Source organism: Coenobita brevimanus, chromosome 84 (assembly GCF_032717465.1).
Source record: "Coenobita brevimanus isolate Jiangsu-jjx chromosome 84, ASM3271746v2, whole genome shotgun sequence".
In the NCBI taxonomy this organism is placed as follows: domain Eukaryota; kingdom Metazoa; phylum Arthropoda; class Malacostraca; order Decapoda; family Coenobitidae; genus Coenobita; species Coenobita brevimanus.
The window spans coordinates 35,008,046-35,022,883 of record NC_137037.1 but is presented as its reverse complement, the minus strand read 5'-3'; the positions used below and the strand labels follow the sequence as shown (position 1 = coordinate 35,022,883).

The 14,838-nt window shown below is 40.4% G+C and overlaps 1 protein-coding gene across 1 annotated transcript in view; it reads left to right on the top strand.

Annotated features, from left to right (window-relative positions):
* Positions 1-14,838, top strand: part of LOC145410123 (hemocyte protein-glutamine gamma-glutamyltransferase-like) — a 167,577-nt gene that overhangs the window by 146,601 nt on the left and 6,138 nt on the right. Inside the window, exon 15 of the mRNA XM_080280321.1 lies at positions 5,481-5,620. Coding sequence (XP_080136447.1) covers positions 5,481-5,620 — 140 coding nt within the window. The remainder of the gene's footprint in view (positions 1-5,480; positions 5,621-14,838) is intronic.

Below are 14,838 nucleotides of genomic sequence, written 5' to 3'. Positions count from 1 at the left end.
TCTTGAAGACAACGGGAGGGACTCCATCAAGCTCATATGCCTTGTTAGTAATGGGGCCAATGATGGCAGAAAATACATCAAATGAAGAATTTTAATGTCAGCCATGAGGAAGTCAGAGCAGGGAAGAGATGGAGGGACAGCACCGGAATCGTCTAAGGTGGAAATGGAGTCATTACGAGTTCTAGCTCATGGTCTAGCCCGCCAGGTGTCCATAGTGTAGCTTCCGGACAGAAGACTGAAACTGTGTACAACTCGAAATATCCATATATATGTATATATTTCTTTATATTTCTGACGAACATATATATTTTTTTTTCATTTGTTTTCTGAATAACATATAATAATACATGCAAAGTTGCACGATAACTGCAAGTGCTTCTTTGTACTTGTGTTCGTTGTTGAACGCGTTCGTTGTGGGATGTATTCGGTACATACTTCACTCATTTTTCTGTAGGCCTAAATCAAGCAGCATCATTCAGTGAATACGGTCAAGTATTTCGTTGCAGTACGTCCCATTACATGGCAATCATCTAATCTCTGCAACAGCGTGTGTAGTATCTCGCACTTATACCGAAATATGTTTCCCGTCTTGAACAATAACAAAACCAGCCCAGCTGACCGACCCCGGCAGTGTGATTCACCCCGTGCAGTATGAAGCCAAATTCGTGTGAAAAATGGACTGTTGCACAGCTTAAGCAATACTTAAGACAAAGATCAGTGCCTCATTCGGGATATGGTAAAGGAAAACTAATACAGCTAGTGAGAAACTCTCTTGAGCATCCCGATTTACTGGATCAAGTTGAGCCAACTGATGGCAAGAGTGTAGATGAATCGAGACAGACTGTTTTAATGGGAAATTATTGGTATTCCCAGATCCCCATTTATTAACAAACTGGGATGATAACCCATTTCCTATCCAGTCAATAAAATGTCTTTGAGCATATTATATGGAATTTCGTAGCCTTCCATCCTCCTTCCCATTTACATCTGTTTTCCCAGAACTGTCGTTGTTGTGGTTACTTCTTAGCTGAGGGAAATTTCTCCCACCCTCTAACTTCAGCCATATAAGGATACTGATTAGCATTTTTTCTTGAATCCGACGAGTAGTCCTGCACTGCACAAAGAAACACAGGCATCGTCACTTCAACTGCCTGAGAAGTGCTGTGTTTATGTTGACGGTCCGAGACTTATCCCTAGAATGAAAATCGTGCGCCTGGCAGCATGGCGAGCATCTGCATAAAGATGCCAGAGATTCCTCATTTCATATCTTAGCCATTATATATCACAATATCCACAGACAGTGACATGCGTTTTTATAACCTTTTACAATCTTACCATTGTTTTGGGGTACATAATTAACTTCGGTAACCACTGGCTGTTTTAGAATGTGTGAAAGGGTCTTAAATTGGTATTTGTGTTAATTTTCCTTATAAATAAAAAAGTACAGGCGCCTAAAAGGTCGATTTTGAGGTCGATTCTCTCTCGGCGGGCGGCTGAAATGTTCGGAGTAACACCCGTTGACTTCATCGGCCGCCTCCGACACCCAGGAAGTTGATGTTGATCTTCGTTTTTTTCATGGGTATCCCAAATGACCCAGGAACATTCTAAGAAGATGTATAGATGATGTGGGGACTGTCCTTAAGCATGATTATGTGCGGGGGCGCATTGCGACAAACGAGTGAATGGCATTTTTCCGATATCGTTCGTATTATTGGATTTTCTATTTTTCACATAAGTGTTTTCCCATCCACTGCATAAATATTTTACATTTGCGTCTCTTTTCGCACAACGAATTATTCTTACACATTGTACTCACTATGTGTGTCTTTCTCGATTACATAAGACACATTACACAAGTTATATATGAAGCACTTACACTACACTTATTACTGTATTATGAGATCACATACACTAATTTATGTATATCTAACAGTTACTTATGAAATAACTCTCACTAATTTATATATACTGTATATTACAGTAACACACATAGGCGTCTTTCTTTTCGCACATAACACAGGTTTCTAACACAGAAGTGGAGGAGGGTATGATGATCCTCAAAGCATGGGAATAGACACAACCCCACGTCACACTGCACACTTTGGCACCTGGTGTCCTTCCGCTGGGTCCGTGGCAGAGCTGTGCTGTGCTGGCAGACGTGGCACCTGCGTTGAAAATTCCTTATTGTCCCTTTTGCTGTGATAGGTTTAGGGAAGCTGCGTTTTGATGCTCAGCCTCACTTTCCCCACGACCCACACTTTTCTTCCCTCTGCCCTTTCCTTTCTCTTTTACTTTACTTTTTGCTCCTTTCCCCACTGTTTGAGGCTGTGGGGAGGAAGCGCGGGGAGGATGTGGGGAGGGAGCGCGGGGAGGTTCAGGTGCGGTGGACGTGCTGGGTTGGGGAGCGAGGCAGTGGGCTGGAGGTGACGGGAATTGCCGAGCACCACGTAAGTAGAACAAAGCACTGTCCACCTTATACATTTTACGAAATAGTTCTTCCCCACTCATCTGTGTTTTCCTGGGCGATCCTACCCACGAAGGCAGCCGATGTTCACCTGAGCGGTCGGCCTCGTATTCCTCTTCACTAGAGGAATTGTCCACGGAGAGTGAGCGGCGTCGTGAGGTGAGAAGTGGTGCAGGCGGTAGTGCGAGGTGTGATACAGCCAAGCAGACAACCGTATACCTCGCCTTTCCTGAGGATGGAATCTCGTCCTCGCTGTTTCATTCTGACTCAGGGTGGACGTAGTCTCGATCAACAACATTCTCATCAATGGGAGAATCACTTTCTCCATCACAGGGGATGTTCAGCAGCTCGTCAGTGTCGTGTTGGAGAATACCGCGATGTGCCATAATGCTTACTCACTTCCAAAATGGGACTAAAAAAAAAAAACATTAAGATACAGCGTTCTATCAAAAGGCACCAGTTCGCTATAAGACATCTAACTATGTGAAATTTTATGACTCTATAGTTAATACTTTGACATTTGCTCCGGAAACGAAAATCTCTACGTTCAGCCGTCCAGCTCTACGGACGGACACCAGTGATAACAATACCCTCCTCTGAGTTTGTAATGTGAGGGTAAAAAGAACAAGAAAGTACGAAAAGGCTTTCCACAGAGAGCAATACTATCCTCCACATTGTTCAATGTCTTTATGCATGATAATCCCAAACCAAATCCTGAATATGACATCTCAGTACTCCTGTGCAGATAATCTAACGATCCTTGAATTGCACCATAAGTAGACAATAACACGAGAAACATGCAGAACCATCTTACCACTGTAGAGCATGGCTAAATGAAAACAGAAATTACAGTATCACCACAGAAATCATTTGTTACTCATAACCCGAACAGACTTAACACGAATTCTCAAAACATCTGACAGTTACCCTAAATGGACACCACATACCCCCCACCGAAGTCCCCACAGTGTTAGGCCTCATTTTCGATGCTCATAGGCTATAGCCTTCACACTTCATACCAAACCATTACATTTATAGCACACAGAAAACTAGCACAAACTTTGTACAGTATAAAGAAGCCCTGAGCATACTCGACAAACAGTTCATTCCCTCAACAAGCAGATATGCATTAATAGCATGCTTCCCTACCATTAAGAACACAAAAAAGAAAGAGAAAAACTACAAGTTTTTCAAAAAATTGTCCAATGCTGTACCCAATCCGTCAACATAGAACATCTACAGTCCGAAACTAAACTACTGCCCATCCACTACCGTATGAATATGATAGGACCCCAGTTCTATGTAAGAGCATTCGACACCACACACACATCTCATTTTATCATCTATGAACAGCCCCCGTCCGTAACTACATAAGCAACCTGCTGCACTCAGATATTCAAAACATGGCACCAACTTCTGGGGACACCACCGTAAAACACACACACACACACACACACACACACACACACACACACACACACACACACACACACACACACACACACACACACACACACACACACACACACACACACACACACACACACACACACACACACACACACACACACACACACACACACACACACACACACACACACACACACACACACACACACACACACACACACACACACACACACACACACACACACACACACACACACACACACACACACACACACACACACACACACACACACACACACACACACACACACACACACACACACACACACACACACACACACACACACACACACACACACACACACACACACACACACACACACACACACACACACACACACACACACACACACACACACACACACACACACACACACACACACACACACACACACACACACACACACACACACACACACACACACACACACACACACACACACACACACACACACACACACACACACACACACACACACACACACACACACACACACACACACACACACACACACACACACACACACACACACACACACACACACACACACACACACACACACACACACACACACACACACACACACACACACACACACACACACACACACACACACACACACACACACACACACACACACACACACATCAGCAATAAGCATTACATAACAGACTCATTGACACCCTACTCAGAAATCTCCCCCCCCCCCACAACTAGATACGAGTATTCGCTCAGAAGACCAAATACAGTCAAGGCAGGTTCCTGTCAGATTAGTTCGCCTTTGCTCCAGACATCACCAGACAATAAACGACTATAAACATAAGCTAAGCCTGTCTAAAATTCCATCTGCCCCAAACGCCAATATCATGGATACGATACAGATCACATACTACTAAACTGTCCAGCTTACATACAACGCAGCTTGAGAGACCACTGTGTGCAGCTGGTGGCCGTGGCCGATTTTTTTAAAGCTGCAGGGTTTTCCATAGAAGCAATCCTAAGCTATAAATTAAAGTAAGTCCTAAAATCCTGTTATTTTCCGAAATCGTATTATCATCCTATCTCCCGAATCACTACTATCGTATCTCCTGAAACCCTATTATTTTACCCTTTCTGAAATCACACTGCCTATCTTACCCAGTCTTCTGAATCCAACTATTTTATCTCTTGCAGTCCAGCTACCTTATCCTGTCTCCTGAAATCTTATCTTATTTGTTCCCCTTCTGCAGTCTAATTTATATATTACTCCTCCCTTCCGATATCATCCCTTTACCTCTGACATCCTACAGACATATCCAACTACCCGTTATCTTACCTCCTCTGGCATCCTACACTCTCATCATAGTCCCCTTTCTCATATCCTGCAAACATATCCTACTCCTAATCATCACCGTGTTTCATACCCTACACACAGCTACTCCTTCCCTCCTGACATCCTGCAAACCTAATTCCATGATATCCCTACAATCTTATTCCTCCTTCTCCTGCCCTACCAACATATTATGCCTCCCATAAATTTATCCTATCGGACATACCCCTGTTCAGGTGGTGAGTGGTGACCTGGAGGTGGATAAACAGATCACGGCCCGGTTCTCCTTCACCAACCCTCTGCACGAGGCACTCACAAATGGCTCACTGGTAGTGGACGGCCCTGGACTCCTACGACCCAAGACAATACCTATTGGGTCAGTACCTCTACGGATTACATTCTATTTTTGTTTCCAATTGTTCTCCTCATTATCATAATGTCTCTACCTCTGGATTATTTTTAACAAGGTTCATCAGCCAAATAACAAAGAACAAATTCTTGGCGGTCTATAGAGCACATGCCGGTAGTTGCTTGCATCTTAAGTCAACACGTAGACTGATTTGGGCAGCAAGACTGTAGCACGCTGTGTACAGTATCATGTACATGGTTTAGACCGACAAGCTGATGGCACAATCTGAATGTACAATAGGACCAAATGGGTTCAGCATTTTCTGCATCCAAAGTTCCACCAGGAATTAAGTTATGCCCAGGTAGCTACAATCCAATGTGCAGAAACTAATGACGGTAATGAATATTATATTTCAAACTAGTTTCGCCAGGGCTGCCATTTGCCACCTCTGGTGACGCACGGGTTCTGCCAATACCTAATTCTGTCAAAATCTGGTACAACAAATGCTTGACGGGAAAGAAAAAAAATCCATCGATTCTGTTGACACTTGACAATTGCTACATGGCAATCGTCACACCAACTAAGCTGGAAGGTCAACTCCCATTAATTTCATTGAGGAAATATAAGATGGCAGTTTTCTCTAAAGAATCATGGGTATCTTTTTACGGAGTGAAAGTTAGATCCGAATAAGCCACAACTGAATTTATCAAGGAAACTAGGAGCGATTAAAAATTAATCTTTACCTAGTAAGTCAGCTTCCCAGCAGTCTTAGTATACTATTGTATTCACCTCTGATCAAACCTATGGAATGCTATCAGACATGCGACCATACGGTTAATCATCTGGTAGTGCAGTCATAAAAAAATAGATATAGAAGTTTGCAGTGCATAACTTTACCTGGATATTTTATGTATTTCTCCACAACCACTTTTAATAATCCAAGGTGGCATCATTGTGATAACAATCTTTTACCATAAAGTTGTTTAACAAGCAAGTAATTTTTTTTTTTATACAAATAAGAAGGATCCAAAAGCTTGGAGCCCGCAACAATTCCTTCCAGGAAAAAAAAAAAAAAAAAAAAACAATACAAAAGTGAGCCAAATTCAAGATCTGTTCATTTCGAGATGCCTGGACACACTGCGTTTGAAAGACTGGAGATCATAGGAAGCAGGAAATACAGACAGAGGGAGACAGTTCCAGAGTTGACCTGTTGCATAAATGAAGGACTGGGAGTAACGGTTAACTCTTGCATTAGAGAGTTGGACAGAAAAGAGATGAGAGTTTGTTGCTAGACGGGTGCTACGCACCCTTCTTAGAGGTGAAGGGATGCAAGCAGACAGTTCATTGGAGCAGTGACCATGGAAGTAGCGATAGAAAAGAGATAAAGAGGCAACAGTGCGGCGAAAAGACAGAGATTGAAGGGAGCCAGTAAGATGAGGAGAGTTAATGAGACAAAAAGCCTTTGACTCCACCCTATTAAGAAGAGCTGAATGTGGGGGGCCTCCCCACGCATAAGAGTTGTACTCTAAATAAGGGCGAATGAAACCCGTGTAAAAAGTCAACAACTGTGCAGGGGTAAAGAAGGTACGGAGTTGGCTTAGCAAACCTAATCTCTTGGAAGCTGATTTTACAAGAGATGTAATATGATCTTTCCAAGATAAATCCCGAGTGAAGGAAACCCGTAGCATGTTCGAGGATGATGCAGGCTTGAGTTGGATATTATTAAACATTAGTGGATACTCCTGTGGAAGATTCTGTCGGGTTGATAGGTGTAAAAACTAAGTTTTTGATGCATTAAAAACAACAATATTATTTTTACCCCAGTTAGAGATACGAACCAAGTCAGACATTAAGTGTGCCATAGCCTCATCCCTTGTTTGTTGAAGTAACTGCTATGATGGACGCTGCAGGAACCGAATGGAAAGGTGAAGGGTGGAGTCATCAGCGTATGAGTGGATATGGTTAGATATACAGCTTAGAAGATCATTGATGAATAAAAGGAAGAGAGTTGGTGATAGGACAGAGCCCTGAGGAACACCACTGTTGATAGATCTAGGAGAAGAACGATGGCCGTCTACAACAACGGGTATAGAAAGACCGGAAAGAAAGCTGTAGCTGAAGACACAGATAGAAGGATAGAAACCGTAAGAGGGCAGTTTGGAAATTAAAGATTTATGCCTTTGAGATGTTAAGTTTCAGGGCAAAGCTTCTGCCAAAGTCCCGAAAGGAGGATGACCAGGAGTCTGAAAGGTAAACGAGAAAATCGCCAGTGGAGCGTCCCTGATAGAACCCATACTGACGATCAGAAAGAAGGTTTTGATAGGAAAGATGCTTTAAAATTTTTCTGTTAAGAATAGACTCGAAAACTTTTGAGATACAGGATGTTAAAGCAATTGGACGATAGTTAGAGGGTTGGGAATGGTCACCCTTCTTTGGGACTGGCTGAATGAGAGCAAACTTCCAGCAAGAAGGAAAGGTACAAGTTGAAAGACAAAGGCGAAAGAGTTTACCTAGGCAGGGTGTAGGCACAGTAGCACAGTTCTTGAGGACAACAGGAGGGACCCCATCAGGCCCATATGCCTTGTTAGTATCGAGGCTAGTGATGGTAGAAAATACATCAGCTGAAGAAATTTTAATGTCAGCCATGAGGAAGTCAGAGGGAGAAACTGATGGGGGAGTAGCACCGGAATCATCTAAGGTGGAATTAGAGGAGAAAGTCTGAGTGATGAGATCTGCTTTGTCAGAAGAAATAGCTACAGAGCCATCAGAGTTGAAAAGAGGAGGGAAGGATAATGAGGTAAAGTTGTTAGAAAGGTTTTTGGCAAGGTGCCAGAAGGAGCGGGAAGAATTCGAGTTGGACAGGTGAGAGCATTTAGTACGGATGAAATTATTTTTAGCAGACCAAAGAACAGACTTAGCACGATTCCGGGCAGAAACATAAAAAAAATGTGATTTAGGGGTGGGTTGGCTCTGGTTCCTTTTATAGGCCCTCTCCTTGTTGCAGACAGCATTAAAACAAGCGTGGTTAAACCAAGGCTTTCTTGCATTAGTCAAAGGATATAAGAAAGGAATGAATGCTTCCATGCCAGAGAGAATAACCTCCATAATGCGCAAGGCACACCCAGATGGCTCCCGGCCATGGAAACAATAATCATTCCAGGGAAAATCAAAGAAGTACTGCCTGAAGGCCTCCCAATCTGCAGCTCCAAAGTGCCACAGTCGACGTTTTTTAGAGGGTCCGCAGGCTGTACCGGAGTGATAGGACAGGTTAAGGTAATAAGGTTGCGATCGGAGGAGCCCAACGGTGAGGAAAGATTATCAGTGTAAGCAGAAGGATTAGTTGTAAGGAAGAGGTAAAGTATGTTGGAGCTATCTCCAAGGTGGTCAGGGATACGGGTAGGGTGCTGTACAAGCTGCTCTAGGCCATTAAGGATAGAAAGATGAGGGTTTGTTCACCAGGTGGATTAGTGAAAGGAGAGGAGAGCCAAAGGTGGTGGTGAACATTGAAATCTCCTAGAATGGAGATTTCAGAGAAAGGAGAAATGGATAGAATGTGTTCCATCGTAGAAGTAAGATAGTCAAAGAATTTTTGATAGTCAGTAGAATTAGGGGATAAGTAAACAGCGCAGATATATTTAGTCAGAGAATGACAGGAGAGCTGAAGCCAGAGAGTAAAGAATTCGGAAGAATCAAGTTCAGGAACACGAGAGCAAGATAAATCATTGCGTACATATACACAACAGCCACCTTTAGCTTATAGCATGCTTATCGCATACTTATGGTTTGAAAAGGACAACAATTAGTAAAACAGATTTATGGTTTCTTTAGGATGGAGAGAAACAATTAATATTAGGCTACATAGTGTGTGGGTGCGGCCGTCGAGGTATTTTGCTAATTGAAACGTATGAGAGATTTTCAAAACGTTAGTAATAACTTTTGCTGTTAAAATCTTGTACGTGTATTTTTTTTTTTTTTTTACTCATCCGAAATTACACCTCAAGAGTAAAGCTTAAGGGTTAACATCCTTATATGACAAGCAAGGAGTACACAGTGTCATTAACTCACAGATGTCTTACATCATGAAAAGCATAGTGAGAGCTGCAGTAAGTTCTTTGTTTTTTTTCTTTTCAGATGAATCAGAGCACTTTATAAAGAACTTAAAAAAATATATATATATATCATGTAGTTTACCTGAATCAGAAAGTTGATTTGGCATCCAAACTTTTATCTTATTGTACAGAGAAAAAAAAAAATATGCGCGCCAATTGCTTACAACATCAGATATCAAATGATGAACTTAATAACTGATTTTTTTTTACTAGTTTGTTTGCTTGTTTGTTTGCCTACAAGATATCCAAAAAAAAAATATATATATATATATATATATATATATATATATATATATATATATATATGGATGGATCTGAATGAAAATTTTGTTGATATGTGGGTCATGGGCCAAGGAAGAGTTTATTAAATTTTGGTGATAAGCATTATCTGGTATAGGCGTTGCCGGAAGTATTCGCTCTCTGGGTGTTATATATTTGTTTTCATTGTGCTTATTATTTCCGCCAACGAAGATGGAATAGTTTATGTATTCACCCCTCTTTGTCCGTGTGTTTGTCCACAGAGTTATCCAAAAAAAAAAAAAAAAAAAAAAAAAAAAACGAGTTAAATAAATTTTGGTTCTGATCTTAGTTCGAGTCCATGTTCATTTTTTTTTTCTTTGTTCACATAATATCTCAAAAAGACTGATGAATTTCAATTAAATTTGTAGATTTGTGGTGTCATGGGCAAAGGGAGAGTTTATTAAATTTGGTGGTGATCTGAGTTATCTGATCTAGGCGTGGCCTGAGGTACGCAGTGTCTGCGGGCGCTTAACTTATTCAAAATGTATTCCCTCTTACTGCCTGTGCTTCTACTTTTGTACAAACTTTGCAGTTTTCGCCAGGCTACGTTTAAGACTAGCATTTTCCCTTAAAAACTGCTTAGGGTGGGATTTAAAAAAAAAAAAAAAGCGGCCTGTGTATAACCAGGCAACTGACTAGGCATGCACTCTTTTTTATGGTCTCTTCCCAGCCAGCCTGAGCAGACGTGATATTATCTCAGTCTTTGACTCCAGCCGCAGGGTTCCTCTGCACACACTTTTAACAGCAACCTACCCCATCACAAATAACTTCCAATGAGAGTGATTGACGTCCTCCAGCAATCAGTTTTCATCATCATCGTCATCATCATCGTCATCATCATCCACGCCTCTTTTCCCACCAAAGGATGGGGTGGGGGTAGAGCTAAAAGATCAAGAAAAAAAATAACAGAAGCTGACTCTAAGTCTGCCCAAATGAATGGTCCTCGCTCTAATTCACTCATCATTCTAGCTCCTGGAATTCTGACTCGACCACAGGGTCAAACGTTCACACTTACAAGTTTCATACCACCTATTAGGGTCAGTCTGGCGACAATCACTTCAGTGGGAAAGAACAGGGGCGCCAAAGTAATTTATTTACGACTCCAGAGCACTGTCTAATGTTGATATCTCATAGCTATACATTAAAATAAGTATTTTGAACATGCGAAGCTTTATATCTCTATAAATAACAACAAAGCATAAAGCTCAGACTGAATAAAAGCCAAAACATTCACGCACGAATGCGTTTCACCCACCACCACTAAATATTAGATCAGCAATCCTTTGGGAATCTGAGCCATGAAATCTCAGCTTTCCCAAAATCTAATCAGTTCAAAACACAAATACACACACAGACGCAGGCTGTTACATTACTGCCTTGCTTGGCGGGGGATAACAAAAATGACAAAATCTGAAAAAAAGTATCAAGATTTCGTCCGCCACGTTTCACTGTGTCATTACATTCCTGTCTTAAAAAAAAAAAAAAAAAAAAAAAAAAAATAGATTAGTAATCCTCTGGCAATCGGAGGCAGGTCATCGCAGCTTTGCTAAAATCATTAACCAGCATGTCACATATCCCGGAAGTGAAGGAACGTTGTGGGATGGATGTGGATGTGGTTGAGAAGATTAGGAGAAATACACTGAGGTGGTTTGGACATGTGGAGAGAATGGAGAATGAAAGACTGACTAAGAGGGTGTATGTAGGTGAGGTGAAGGGAGGGAGAGGGAGGGGTAGACCGAGGATGAGGTGGAGGGATGGAGTCGAGAGGTATATGAGAGAGGGGGGAATGAGTTGGAGGGAGGGTAGTCAAATGGTGGGTGACAGAGCGACTTGGAGGCGTTTTGTCTGCGGCCACCCTTTGCGGGATTAGGGCGTCGGGCTATAGATAGATAGATAGATAGACATATCCCGGGATACTGCCCACAAATTTAGGATACAATTTGCCCACTTGATTTTGAGATATTTTTGTAACAGATACTCAAAAACACACACAAATATACGGACACACACAGAGGTGCAGGAGATTATATTATCGTCTCCATTAGCAGGCGATAATGAATCCATAACACCATAAACCAGTCCAGTGAATCAGGAAATCTCACCATCTGACCCACCATTGCTATGGACCACACACTCAAAACAATTAATGACTATCTCTAAGACTTTTTAATCCTCATTACATGTCTGAACAGACTGTACTGCATCACTCAGCAAGTCACCAAATACTTTGACCTTGGTCTTCGCCCGGGAGAACTTTAGACCCGATCGCTTTTCCTCCTTAGAAAGTGCCTCGAGAGAATCCAAGAGTGCCTCAGGTCCATTAACTGCATTATCAGGAAAGCCATGCTTAGTAACCATAAAACTGCTAAATGATACTCCACAGTAATACTCACTCATAGCCTCACTGAACACCCAATCCACGCACCATGTTGAATTGGGAGAAGGGGCAGGTCACTTTCATGCTGCACAGCTTCCTGGAAAGAACTTAGAAGTTCTCCCTTCACATTTGACAGGGGCCTCATGCAGTTTCAGGAGTTCCGATAGTTTCCTGGCTTACTGAATCGAATGCCTTCTTAAGGTTGACATAAAGTGCAAGCAATATCTCCCGAAACTCATGTCAGTGTTCCACGAACACATGGAACCCTAGGATACGGTAAATTAAATGCTTCTTGGGCATGAATCTGGATTTTTAGGTATCTGATACTAGAGCAACTGACTAAAGATTTTTATCAAAAGCACGGCAGCAAGGACTTACGCATCCACTGAGCAATATAACAGTCGTGGAAGTACTGTACAATAGTCATACTGGTCTTTTTTTCCCCATTCAGACATGAATTACCAAAGCCACTGTCGAGTCAAGGGGTTGATAAGATCGCAAAATGGGTTCTATAAATGCATATAATTCATGGAACATTCTTTTCTCCCAGAGCTTTGACCAGTTCCACAGAAAATTCACAACCACCAGCTACTCTATCACTTTTCAGCTCAGCCACTGCCTTCTTTATTTTTTGTGTAATAGGGAAGGCAAGGCAGTGTCGATTCGTAGGACGGCAGCCAGTGATTGCACACCAGCCAATGGAAGATCTTTACTTGGGGCTTTGTCATACACTTTCCTTAAAATATTTAGCCCCACGATCCCTGTACTCACCTGACTTATGACATGAACAATGCATTTGCTGGTTTGAACAGAGTTAAGGGGAGGATCTGGGTGAAATATGTGAAAATGACCGAAAACCAGAAAAGAATTTCTGTACGTTCAGGAAGGCTTTCTGAGCAGTGATGCCAAGTATTACGACAATTCGTCAGTTTTGGAGGGAGTTATGAGTATTTTTCCATGATTTACCCAAGAGCCCGTCATTAGAGCACCGGCCGAAGACACCATGTATGCTATTAGTATTTTTTCCCCCAAATCCATGTTTTTTTAATGATTTTTTATGATTATTATAATTTAGAGGGGTAAAAGAACAAGGTAGGCATGTCAAGTGATAATCCTGGACCACAACTGTGGGTACGAGCCACCGTTACTTCTGCATCTTTGTACTAAAATTTTATTAAAATTTTACATCTTGGAGGGAATATCTGTTGCTTTAGTGCCTTCAGGGTATTTGTAGTATGCACATATTCTCAGGTGACCAAGTACCAGAGTCTGTTTAGGTATAAATGTATATGCAACATGCATATAACAAAAAGGCCATAACGGCAGCACTACATTTCATGAAACTTTAGACTCGTGTTTTGAAAAATTGGAATGGTTCACAATCAGCAGATACCTACATCCTTAGTATTAAGCCTAGGATCATGAACTTTTGTAAGCTTCTTAAACATTAGTCTCTCTCTCTCTCTCTCTCTCTCTCTCTCTCTCTCTCTCTCTCTCTCTCTCTCTCTCTCTCTCTCTCTCTCTCTCTCTCTCTCTCTATATATATATATATATATATATATATATATATATAATATCTTTACAATATATAATATATATAATATATATATATAATATATATAATATATATTATATATATAATATATATATATATATATATATATATATATATATATATATATATATATATATATATATTATATATATATATATATATATATATATATATATATAATATATATATATATATATATATATTTATATATATATATAATATATATATATATTTATATATATATATATATATATATATATATATATATATATATATATATATATATATATATATATATATATATATATATATATATATATATATATATAATATATACACATATAATATATATATATATATATATAAATATATATATATATATAAATATATATATATATATATATATATATATATATATATATATATATATATATATATATATATATGACAAAAACTTATATATGATATATCATGTAATTTTGAGTATATTTTGTTCAATAAACATATGTTTTCTGCGACCCCAGTTCAGTAATACATTCGGCTGTTTGTGTAAAAGCTCGTCTCTTGCATGTGCCATTGGGTGAGAGCTTGCAGGCGACGGGAGACGAGTATTATTAGCTTATACTGTACTATACATAAAAATCCCATATCCTATCAGTACACACGAGTTTTAAGAAGAAACTTACGTAGTCTATTGATTCTTTAACATCAAGTTCATGCATTCATGCAATTTTTTGCACATATCGACTGTAATTAAGGATTAAATTCAAATTTTATGGCTTGCAAGGGAGTAGGGAGGGAGGGAGGACAGGCTGGTGTGTTGTTGCCAGTTATGTAATATTTGGTTTGTAGGATGTTGCTACCAGCATTATCATAACACCCACAGCTCATTTAGTGAAAAAAA